At 37.6% G+C, this 12,801-nt stretch overlaps 1 protein-coding gene across 3 annotated transcripts in view; it reads left to right on the forward strand.

Annotated features, from left to right (window-relative positions):
• Positions 1 to 12,801, forward strand: part of usp34.L (ubiquitin specific peptidase 34 L homeolog) — a 139,206-nt gene that overhangs the window by 66,855 nt on the left and 59,550 nt on the right. For all 3 annotated transcript variants that reach the window (XM_018262841.2, XM_018262843.2, XM_018262844.2), the window contains exons 24-36: positions 776 to 935; positions 2,813 to 2,939; positions 3,063 to 3,207; positions 3,455 to 3,555; positions 4,900 to 5,109; positions 5,583 to 5,708; positions 6,392 to 6,514; positions 7,685 to 7,768; positions 9,788 to 9,874; positions 10,039 to 10,239; positions 10,378 to 10,460; positions 10,952 to 10,992; positions 11,571 to 11,695. In XM_018262841.2, the coding sequence (XP_018118330.1) occupies positions 776 to 935; positions 2,813 to 2,939; positions 3,063 to 3,207; positions 3,455 to 3,555; positions 4,900 to 5,109; positions 5,583 to 5,708; positions 6,392 to 6,514; positions 7,685 to 7,768; positions 9,788 to 9,874; positions 10,039 to 10,239; positions 10,378 to 10,460; positions 10,952 to 10,992; positions 11,571 to 11,695 (1,613 nt within the window). The remainder of the gene's footprint in view (positions 1 to 775; positions 936 to 2,812; positions 2,940 to 3,062; positions 3,208 to 3,454; positions 3,556 to 4,899; positions 5,110 to 5,582; positions 5,709 to 6,391; positions 6,515 to 7,684; positions 7,769 to 9,787; positions 9,875 to 10,038; positions 10,240 to 10,377; positions 10,461 to 10,951; positions 10,993 to 11,570; positions 11,696 to 12,801) is intronic.

The following is a 12,801-nucleotide window of genomic DNA, read 5'->3' on the forward strand; positions in this document are numbered from 1 at the left end:
ATTATATAAAATATAGCATTTTTAGCCATATTCAGTTTTAGGGTTTTGTTCTCCTCAGAAAATGTCTATTGTTTTTAAAAGAAACCTCACATTCCCCCTTCGTTTTACTTGCACTGACTGCTGCAGATAGGAAACTTCAGATGGTCCCTAACTGCTCTGCAGGGAAACTATCATGCTGTCAAACTTCCCTGAACTTAAGCAGCTTTGTTTGTTTCCCTGTAGAGCAGCCAGCAACCATGTATAGATTTGTACCCGCAGACCCAGTGCAGTCTGCATATTCTGATTATTAATCAGTCTTGCTATATCCGCTTTTGCCCGATATTATTCGACTTGTGCTATTTTGATCATTTATGACAATCCCTAAGTTTACCTCCCAACTGAAGCCCAGACCACACAGAGCATGTGTATGGTCTTGGTCTTGCAAAGATGTTTTACATAGTTACAAGATGATGACCCCCTGCGGCCAACTTTGAAAGCATAATTGATTTGCTTTATTAGGCTTCTGGTGCAGTTCATGAAGTTCATGTTTATGTTTAGTATACAAAATACAGCATTTCTACCATTATTCTATTTTAGTCTTCAGTTACCCTTTAAAGTATATTGGAGAGAGATTTCTTTTTCATCAAAGAAAGTAAAAATGGGATTTTATTTTTTTGACTTTTCATCCCCTTTAATGCCACACCAGTTTGCAATTGGGTGTTTTGCATTTTGTGTCTGCCAAAATTTATATGAACTTTTTATTGTATAATCATGGATGGTTTTCTCCATATTTCAGGAAAAATGGGATTAGAGAAGGAGCATGAATTTATTAGTAAATGTATGGAGAGCCTTATGATCGCTTCCAGTAACCTTGAGCAGGATTCTCAGTCGAGTCTCACTATAATTGAAAGGGGACTTTTAATGCTAAAGACCCACCTTGAAGCATTCAGACGAAGGTACTAAACATTTATTAAATGATATTTAGTATTTACAATTCTACCTTAAAAAGTTCCCTGTGGGGTTATTTTAGCCGTTATATAAAATGTTCCATCTTAATTTATAGGATTTAAAAGGAAAACTGTCTACAACTCAACCTTTATATGATGTCTTTTCTACTAAAAGTATTAGTGTAGCATGATTTGTGGCAGGTTGCCATAACCAAACCCCCCTTTGACAGTTTTGACAAACACAGATCATACACACCAAGAACATTAAATCAGCATGCACTTCAAATCCACACACATCCTTGAGCACCATTAGGGCACCGAGTTCCACAGTTTGGAAAGCTCGCACTTAAACAGATTGCACGCTGGCATCTAACCTAACATGCAGTCAATTTTGATGAGGAAATGTACTACTAAGGGGTTCATCCTGTATTGCTGTATTTCTCATTCCTAAATGATCCCTTAACAGAGTTATGGCCATTGTATTTCCTATTCAGAAAGATAGTGAAGTTCTTTCAATAATGCAGGGATTTCACGTGTCAGAGGTTTTTCTGAGATGTCCACAACAGTCTTGTCTACCCACGTCAGCCTTAGTTCTTCCTGAGCTCTTATCTATGTGTAGTAAACGACCTCTACCCACAACAAAACAGAAGTGCAAAGACCACAGAATGACTAATTTCTGTTCCTTTGTGCTGTAAATCTGCCCAAACAGAGGCAGGGCTGCTTTTTAATCGGCCAGCTCTACTGCACCAAGCCAGCAAACACAAAGTTTACAAGAAAAAAAAATTAGAAGGGAGCTCAGTGCAGTCTGACTTGGTGGGCTTGTTACAGCTTAGCTGGATGATATCTTTCCAATCTCTCTGTTCTGGATTGATGACATTAATAACTGCAGCTTTTCTGTGCTGTGTGGAGAAGTGGCCGAAATTGGCTTACCCTTTCTAAGGCTCTCCAGCAGGGGTTAAATGACAAAATCCTGCATAATCCTAATGGGGCAATATTGGTTTTTCCCAAACTCCTCATCGTTAATAATGCTGCTCCAGCAGACTTCTGCACTGAAATCTGCTTTTCAAAAGAGCAAATAGAATTTTTTATATTTAATTTTGAAATCTGAATTGGGGCTAGGCATGTCCGTTTCCCAGGTGTCCTGAATCATGTGACTTGTGCTCTGATAAACTTCAGTCACTCTTTACTGTTACACTGCAAGTTGGAGTGATATTAACCCCTTCCCCAGCAGCCTATCAACTGAACAATGGGCAGGTAACAAGATGACAACTCCCTGGTAGATATGAGACCAGCACTCAATGATAAAAATCCAAGTCCCACTTGACTCCTTCAGTCACATTGCGTAGGAGAAACAATAACCTGTCTGAAAGCAGTTCCATCATGAAGTGCTGGCTCTTTCTGCACATGCCCAGCTAAAATGGCCTGAGATGGCTTCCTACACACCAATATTACAACTAAAAAAAAATACACTTGTTGGTTCAGGAATTAAGAAAGTGGGATGTATCACTGGTGCTTAGTACATGTAATTTATGGTCATTTGCGTTGTAAATAATATCGTTATGTGTGTTTATATTTCCTACGTTCTGTGTCTGAAAACATAACATTTTTGTTATGCTGTGACAGCGTAGGAACGTTGAAAGGAAGAGTGTAAGAGAGAAAGTCAGCGAATGACATAAAAAGAGAGTAAAATACAGACTCTCTAGCACTTTGCAGTCTACTAGTTACAGCCTACGGCTGCAGACAATGTGAATGGCTAAGCAGAACATTTTACTGCTGCAATAATTTCAGTATATCAAATGGATGTTTTGTTATGAATTCAATTATTTGTGTGTGATACATGGTTTTGTAACGTTTGCAAACATCTACTTTTTCTTTTCCCGGTACAGGTTTGCATATCATCTAAGGCAATGGCAAATAGAAGGCACTGGCATTAGCAGCCACTTGAAAGCATTAAATGACAAGCAGTCATTACCGCTAAGAATTGTGTGCCAGCCAGCAGGCCTTCCTGATAAGGTTAGTCTAGTATGAAATAGGATTTGTAGTCTTATGATGTTGATTAATGCTCTGTATTATTAGGATATGCATTGGTATGATGTTGAACAGTCAACGATTAATGCTTTGTATTTATAATCTCAGATGACTATAGAAATGTACCCAAGTGATCAGGTGGCTGACTTAAGGGCAGAAGTAACACACTGGTATGAGAATTTGCAAAAGGACCAAATGAACCAGCAGGCACAACTCCAAGAGTTCGGACAAAGCAGTAGGAAAGATTTCCCTGGTAAGAACACATCACTTTTAGTGAAATCTACAGTACATACAATGATTAGTTGTCATACATTTGAGAAATGCAATATATAATGTAATAATATAAAATAAAAATCTGTCAAACTTAATTTTTCTTTTTGTAAATTAGTAACTAAAATTTACTTACCATCTCTTGCCAAAATATAATATTTTACATGCATAAAACTGAAAATGGCTACTATGAAATGTGTGTTACTTCTGGTAACTTTTGTTTTTGAAAGGTGGTCTAATGGGTCCAGTCCGAATGATTTCATCTGGTCATGAACTGACAACTGATTACGATGAAAAGACTCTTCATGAACTTGGCTTTAAGGATATGCAGGTATTCCCAAAACACTGTACATCTAATAATGGGGACCTGGTACTGGCTGTGTAATATACCGTATATACTCGAGTATAAGTAGAGTTTTTCAGCATCCAAAATGTGCTGAAAAAGTCTACCTCGGCTTATACTCGGGTCAGCGGGCAGTATACTCGAGTATAAGTAGAGTTTTTCAGCATCCAAAATGTGCTGAAAAAGTCTACCTCGGCTTATACTCGGGTCAGCGGGCAGTAGCCGAGATTGCAGTCACTTTTAATCATTCCTATACCAACAGTTCACTTGGGGAGAGACTGCAATATCCCACAATGCCCTCTGTTGGTTTTATGAAAGAATAACAGTGACTGCAACATCACACAGCGCCATCTGTTGGTTGTATCAAAGAATAACAGTGACTGCAATATCGCACAGCGCCATCTGTTGGTTATATCAAAGAATAACAGTAACTGCAATATCACACAGCGCCATCTGTTGGATGTATCAAAGAATAACAGTGACTGCAATATCACACAGCGCCATCTGTTGGTTGTATCAAAGAATAACAGTGACTGCAATATCACACAGCGCCATCTGTTGGTTGTATCAAAGAATAACAGTGACTGCAATATCACACAGCGCCATCTGTTGGTTGTATCAAAGAATAACAGTGACTGCAATATCACACAGCGCCATCTGTTGGTTATATCAAAGAATAACAGTAACTGCAATATCACACAGCACCATCTGTTGGTTGTATCAAAGAATAACAGTGACTGCAATATCACACAGCGCCATCTGTTGGTTATATGAAAGAATAACAGTAACTGCAATATCACACAGCGCCATCTGTTGGTTGAATAAAGGATTAACAGTGATGGCAATATCACACAGCGCCATCTGTTGGTTATACGAAAGATCAGTGATGGTTTTATGACACACAGCACTCTCTGCACAATTCTCTGTCACCATCAACTTTGCAAAGAAGTCTGGTCGATCGCTGGGGGAGTCTCTTTGGCGGAAGGTGCGCTGCTGGGAGACAGGGCTGTAGTTGTGTCTAGGCTTATACTAGAGTCAATAAGTTTTCCCAGTTTTCGTAGGTAAAATTAGGTACCTCGGCTTATACTCGGATCGGCTTATACTCGAGTATATACGGTACTGTACATGTATGAACTTATCGTCCTGTGTACAGAAATCATATGAAATGAAAGCAATTACATTTTTTATGGAGTTTCAATTCCATTGTTTTGGCTGATCTACTGCATAAACTAACAGGTGCAAGATGACCTTAGAATGGTTACATGTTTATCTTGCTTGTACAGTATATAAACATAACGTTAAATATGAAAAACCTTCATTCCTTGTTTTTAGATGGTGTTTGTATCCTTGGGTGCCCCACGCCGAGAGCGAAAAGGTGAAGGTATACAGCTGCCTGCATCATGCCTACCCCCACCACAAAAAGAGAACATACCAATGCTTCTGCTACTACAAGAACCTCATCTTTCTACGCTCTTTGGCTTGTTAGAAATGCTGGCCTCTTTTAAGCCTCCATCTGGAGAAATGGTTATGGAAGATGTTGAGGTATGATTAAATACATTTCCATTAAGCTGAATAATAGAGGCATAAATAATAGCTATTCACATAAAATACTGAGGAAAGTATGCAATGCATCAGTAATGCTGTGGGAGACTCCAGAGTTTTTAGGCTAGCTGCTCTTAAAAAAAGTCCCACCCAACAAAAAAATGGCATTTAGATAGAGAAATGCTAATTAATAGCTGTAGAAAGCTGCTCCATGTGGTAGGGGGTGGGAAATATACTTTCATAGAATGCATTCCCATGCAACTCTACAATCAAGAACACTATCCTAAATTCATTAAGGGCCCACACAGTGTTTTAGGCCCATGTTGACTATTTAACAGTACTGAATATTTTTCAGGGGCCCAGTACTGTGTAAAGATGGTCAGTATTGAATTTGTGTTTAGGATAGGGTGCTAAAGTGATAAGCTAACATTCTTTTGATGAGATCCAGTGTATATATTTTTTTTTTTGTTTAGAGTGCAAGATGTGAAGAGCTGCATCTCCATGCAGAAAACCTATCCAGGCGTGTCTGGGAGCTACTCATGTTGCTTCCTACCTGCCCCAACATGCTGCAGGCTTTCCAAAATGTTTCAGATGAGCAGGTAAATCTGTTTTAGAGGCTACATGATAGTCTAGAGGGCAAAAGTCTTCTAGTGGATGATATTTTAATTATTTTGCAATTTTTAGCAGCATTATATAAGTAGAATGCCTTTTTCCCATTTTGTGCATAAAAATCATATTAAGCCCCACAGTAAGTTGTCTTCATATCAGAGAATGGTAAAGGATAATTCCTATGCATTTCCTATGCATGTATCTAGCACTAAATTGTTTTTGTGTAGCCGTGCAAATTAATTTATAATTGTAATAAACCCTGTTTCTTATTAACAGGCTCCTCATTTGAAGAATGAGTGTCCAGCAATATATTAAAAACTCTCACTCTCTTTGTCTAGACATAGTATAGTTTTATGTAGAAAATGTTTATTCAGGTCTTCTCACTTTATGGCATTATTTTATGTCCTTTATTGTTAGTAAAAAGCAAAGCTAAAATGTGTATTATGGGAATAGAACCCCAGATGTGTTGAGCCATGCATAAATGCCATCTGGTGCAGCATGACACTGTCACACAAGTGAATTTAGGCAGTGTAATGCCCAACTCCCTCATTTTTTAAATCCAACAGCTAATCAATTGGCTTCCACTGTGCACAGAGGATTGTTACAAAGAATGCAATGTCTACTTTTGTATCCATTACAAAGCTGAGTATTTCTTAATTTTTTCTCTTTTTAGGGTAATGATGTGCCTTGTTGGAAGGACTTGCTTAGGATAAAAAGTGCTCATAAACTCCTATATGCTTTAGAAATTATCGAAGCTCTGGGAAAACCAAACCGAAGAATACGAAGAGAATCCACAGTAAGAAAAGCCTTAATGTAGACTGTGGTTTTGTTAGTAATCCTGGCCACGGTTGGATGGCACTTTTCAAAAGATGTGTAGGGCTTGCAACCATATAACATTATTTTACTCCAGCCCTGCCTTCTTATATGGGCCTTTTTCTTTTCTGCTTTATATACAGTAGCTGTGTAGTATGTTTAGCACTCAGGTTTTGTTATATAGACATTGTTGTGCACCTACTGCACTTTCATAATGTATACATATATCCTGTAAACTGGTGATTGTTCTGTATACTTGCCTAGTGTGTAATTAAAGCCATCAAACGTACAAAGAAATGAATCACATAAAACGTAGGCCAGTCCTACAGTGTATCAGTTAATTGGCTGTCAGGGCAAAAAGATGAATGGATACCTTACTGTTGGCCATACACAACAATCAATAGTGGTATGTGTGGCCTGAAATTTTAAACACATGTTGGCATTTCAGTTAACACTGAGGCCCAAACAGCTCCCCAGAGGCCCAGTAAATAGTGGCTCTCAACAGCATCTTACAGCAGTCCTTCTGGCATTTGCCACAATCTACAGATTGCCCGTCTAGGCTTTGACAGCTGGAATTGCTGGAAGTAAATTCTGCCCTTTTATTCTCTTATCTTCAATATGATATATATTATATATAGTGCTTTGATAAATTACATTTTTAAACAGAACATCTCCTTAAAGTTCAAACAGGGTCACAGGGGAGTCTTTCAGAACCCAACACTGACCTCTTGTATCGATAGATGGTTGAGTTACACAATTGGCCAGACTGCCCAACCAAATCTATTCCTGTATGATAATCTTAAAGACTATGGCACATGCCTTGTTTTAGGTTGTTTCTGCTCAAGCCCAATAGCTTCCCATTCTGCTACCAGCAGATTTTCTATCAATAGTAGCAAGTTCTGAGCAAGACACTCTTTTCATCCAGTGAATGGGATGAGATTGGGGATATTCATTGAGTTTTAATTTCTGCCAAGAGTTTTGGCAATTAAAAGAACCCTATGTGCAGTAGCCCTTATAGGACAGGCTGAATTATTTAAGTTGTATCTAATGACTATAGTTAAGACAATGTAAAGACTGCTTCTACTCAACTACTGATTTGGGTAAATAGTAATGTTTTAAAGCTGTACAAAACATTTTTTTTTCATTTTCACAGGGTAGTTACAGCGACTTGTATCCAGACTCTGATGATTCAAGTGAAGATCAAATTGAAAACAGTAAAAACACATGGAGCTGCAAGGTTCTGTTAATATTTTTCTACCATAATACTTTGCTACCTATATTTTTATGTTTGCCACTTTAAGACTTTTTTTTACCTGAGGCACACATTTGTTTTCACTATAATGTTGTTTTACTAGAACTTTGTTTTAAACTATTAAAGCCATACCCCCTTACCAGGGGCTGAGGGTGACATTTTTGTTTGGGGAGGCTACAGGTGGCCACACATGGGCCACACTCATGTCTACACATGAGAGAAACCTTCCCCCCCCCCCCCAAAACACTGATGTAAACTTACTCAAAATCATCCTCTGAGCACTTTTGAGGTTTACTTCCTTCTCTTTTTTTTTTGACGTTTTATACAATTTAACTGCTTATAGCAGTGTCCGTGACTAATTACCTACTGCACTTTCTATGCTCTTCCTTTATTTGATTCACCCCAGGTTTTCTGACTCTATGTTGCGCCAACTGATTCTTTTTAGCAGTATAAATGCAAATATCCCAGAAACCATAATTTATAGTCATAAAAGGTTGAACTTGATGTATGTCTTTTTTAAACCTCACTTAAATTACTATGTAAGCCACTACGTAGCATAAAGACTGTAAAATGCAAAAATGCTCAGAGAAGCACCATGCAGTTTGTTTGAGGGGTTTATATTCCTTTAACAACTACTAACTGAATATGTCATTTGACGTTCACATCACATGATTGATTTAAAGGGGATGTTTACATATGTTAATTAATTAATTATGTAAGGTTTCTCAATTGTTGACTTTCTTATTTGGCCTTTTATAGGGTGCAAGTAAACATGTTCTTTGGTTGCCATCGGTCACATAACCTGGCAACCAAAAGGCAGGTTTAACTTAATTGTTGGTGCTTATCTTTTTGTTTAAGCTTTGCTTATTTATCTTTCATTCTAACAAATTGTCTTAAGGTGGCGAAACACAGAGATTTCGCCAAATGAGTGGATCTGTTCCCAATATGCCCACCTTGAGGTGTGCGATATCGGACTGATCTATTCGTGGCCCTAGGGCCCAACAATCGGATCATAATGCAAGGAGTATGGGTTATTGACCGAATCAACAAACAGATGCGGTCTGTGATCCGACGAGATTTTTATCAGAGGGCCCCAAACATGGGCCAATAAGCTCAGTCTGTCGCCCGCTTTTATTGGCCCGTTTATGGCCACGTTTAGAATACTGCTTTCTGTCCAGTGGGCAGTAATGGTAAACCATAAACCCTAATGTAACTTAGGACAGTATATGTGCATGGCAGGCTTATTAGAGATAAACTGTGGGTTATTTGTATAATAAGAAAAAAAAAAAAAATAGCCAATTTGTGGATATTATGTAAATACTTCTCCACATTTAGCTGGTTATAATTAAGTTTATGTCTAAAAACAAGTGTCAATAGCTTTTATTTTCTGCCACCTACTACTACTATGTCACTGCCATCTTTCTTTCACTCCATCTTGGCCCAGGAGTGAGTTCACTGTGAAATGAAAGCTTTGTATAATGGACACATACCAGGCACTGGCAGATAATTTTGCAAGAAGGACAAGGATCACCATGAGGATAACTCCACAATCCCTTTTATAAGTTTTGTTCATAGGTTAATATTTTAAATAATGTATATTTTTTAAATTCATTAGTACAGTGATTGGCAACAATCAGAATTTCATTTGCCTCTCATGTTACCCCAGACTGTTAAAAGGCTGCATGTTATTTCTTTAATACATTCCTTTAATACATGGAACATGAACACATTTTCTTTTGTGCCACTGGCAAGGAGATGCCGCAGCACCCTTTGTTGAGCTATATCAACCAGGCATGCAAGGCATCAATGCTTTCATATTTTTATAACTATTGAATACAAATGAAACACATTGGAGCATCTAGTTATGACTCAGCAGTTATTTGCTTTGTGTTCTTAACTCTTTTTATGTAGTAAATAATTTGGAACCTGTAAGCTCTATAAATAAATAATGTTGCTAATTTGCAAATGTGCATTTGCCTGTATTGACTCGTAATATATTTTTAGTTTGTGGCTGCAGGAGGTCTCCAGCAACTGATTGAGATATTCAATTCAGGAATTTTGGAACCTAAAGAACAGGAATCCTGGACAGTAGTAAGTTTCCAGTTTGTTTGACAATGTATGATCCTGCAAATATAAAAAAAAATAACATTCTTTTACACTGTGAGTGTCCAAAGCAATAACAATATTGTCATGCCACAAAGTGTCTTTAGACCACGGGTCATAACTGTTGCATATGCATTTTTTTTGTCTTTCAGTGGCAGCTGGACTGTTTAGCATGTTTGCTAAAGTTGATCTGCCAGTTTGCTGTGGATCCAACAGACTTGGATCTGGCCTATCATGATGTTTTTGCCTGGTCTGGAGTATCAGAAAGCCACAGAAAAAGGGCATGGCCTGGCAAATCAAGAAAGTCTACAGGAGAACATCCAAAGGGCCTTCACATACCACGTTTAACGGAGGTGATACATTACATCTTCATAATAAAGTTCTAAAGCAGTGGCATCTTGTATTCTAGTTTTAATATGTGATGCACATGCCATAGAAAGTTTTAATGCCTTTTTAACAGAAAGTCTCCCTTTTCTTTTTTTTTTTTGAAGGTATTTCTAGTCCTTGTCCAAGGAACCTGTTTGATTCAGCGGTTAATGTCTGTAGCCTATACGTATGACAATTTAGCACCAAGGTAAATGCTGAATATATATATCAAAAACTTTATATTTAGTTAAAAAAAAATTGTCGGCCTTTATTAAAAAGGGTATTGTCACTTGAAGTAGCGTGTGCTTTATTGCCCATTCAGAATAAAAGTATATGTTGTGATATCTTAATTCAATTAAAAACATTATTTTTGATGGTGGATGGTCATACCACGAAAGTAGCCTAGGCCCCCTGTAATGAGAGCAAGGACTTTAAACAATTAAGAGAACTAAGGTTTATGACTTTATAAAGGAATAAAAGTTATATGTATGAAAAATAACCTGTGGAAAGTAGGTGTGTCAATACTCAAAAATATTTCATTAATGAAAGGTAGATAGAATGATACCTTTTAATGGACCAACAGGTAGTTGAAAGCTTAAGCATCAGATCCTATTTCCTTATACATTAAATATACAGTGAGAATACCGTAATTATAAAATGCAGATGCATGTAATCCTGTTATGTGGCCTCTATTTACAGGGTACTGAAAGCCCAGTCAGATCACAGGTCCAGGCATGAAGGTAAAAGATTTCACTCACCTCTTCTTTTATGTTGTATTTATATAAAAGCATATATATTAAAATCAGGAGCTGCCATGTTTTTTTTGTAAAATCCACTGGGATTGTAAAATATTCAGTCCGCTGCGGCTAACAAAACAAAGGGCCGCCACTTTCTAATGCACGTGTTTGTAGTTAGAGATGGGAAATTATTATTATAGGATTAACAGGAGTTTGCATAGAAAGGAGACCAGTGGATAATGTAGATGAGCCCAGGGGTGCAAATTCAGAGGTAGCAAATCTGTGGAAATAAAGTGCTTTAATATTCACTTCTGCGTTAAAACATTGAATACAATTGTGTAAATAATTGTAGGAACAAATAACTTTTGGGGAAAAAATATTTTTATATCTGCTCATTATGACTCTCAAAAACGATGCAGAAGAAGCCAGATCATTAACTGACCAATTGGAGAACGGATTACTGCTACATTGTTTTCCTAATGCTTTAACTAATGAGAGTACTTGCAGCAAGGATTTGTTGGGGGGGGAGGTGGATATTTGTTTCATTTTAGCTAAGTTATCTTTATCTTGTCCTTGTTTAGTAACACATTATTCAATGTGGCTCCTGGTCAGCTGGGCTCACTGTTGCTCTATGGTGAAATCCAGCCTTGCAGACAGCGATAATTTGCACGATTGGCTCAAAAAATTAACCCTTCTTATTCCAGAGGTAAGCAATTCTAACCATGTGTTTTGGCCAGTGTCCTTTAATTTACACTGTGTCTGTTTATGAAGGTTTTTATTCATCTGGGTCATGATAAGTCTAAAGAAATTTGGTAGGTGTGTAGTACATTCTTCAGTTCAGTTCAACTAAGGAGTAGGTAATTTCCCAGCATGTTGAACCCATAAAGGTAGTAAGTTTTCTCTAAAACAATCCTTGTGGTTCCATGAAAATATTAAATACAGGTGTTACTTAAAAAATTTGATGTATGGATGAGTTTCTCCTCTTGCATAACTTTAAAAATGTAACCTTAATTTCCCTTTATGGACAACTGTTGCCCCATCGACAACTTCTACTGCAGACAGCTTGCAGGTAGCTTCCCAAGCAGATTTCTAAATTTCTAGAACAAGATCATCCCACATCCAGATCCTTCCCAGTTCTAGCCAGAAATAAGCCGGTAGCTTCTCAGCAAATTGGTTTCATCTCAGTGCTACAGGGCTGTCCATTAGGCTTTCATTGCTGTGAATATAACCTCATGGCCCTAGATGAATACTTTGTTTTCCAGCAGAACCTATGGGTGCCTCCTACTGCTTCCCATCTGAGAGTCCAATCAACTAGTAGAGATAAAAAGAAAAGGGGAGCACAGAGAGACTGTGTTAAGGCAATGTGGCTCACTAAGGGCAATAGCACATGAGGACATTTGTCTTCTGTTGGAAATCTGCACTAGCAGCAGACCCCAAATCTACCACCTGGATCCATTAGAACCAACGCATGTGAAACACTTTACATGCGACGATCCTGGGTAATTGCAAGAGAATGCCTTCTTATGCATTTACTCATTTATACTTTCTCATGGAAGACCGGTTTCTCACATAGCAAAGTAGTAACGAAAAATGCTGAGAAATTATGTGTGTCCTGTTTGAAGAATTAAGAAGAAAAGAAACATCCTACATACATGTTCTAATTTAAAAGTTTAGTTTTATATATATATATATATATAGACCATGCCCGGTAATAATGCTATTTTGGTACTGGCTCTACATAATAGAGGTATATACCAAATAATAACCATCTCAAACATTCTATATCAGTTAAAATTAAGTTTCTCTATCACC

The sequence above is a fragment of the Xenopus laevis genome, chromosome 5L, assembly GCF_017654675.1.
Source record: "Xenopus laevis strain J_2021 chromosome 5L, Xenopus_laevis_v10.1, whole genome shotgun sequence".
Taxonomy (NCBI): domain Eukaryota; kingdom Metazoa; phylum Chordata; class Amphibia; order Anura; family Pipidae; genus Xenopus; species Xenopus laevis.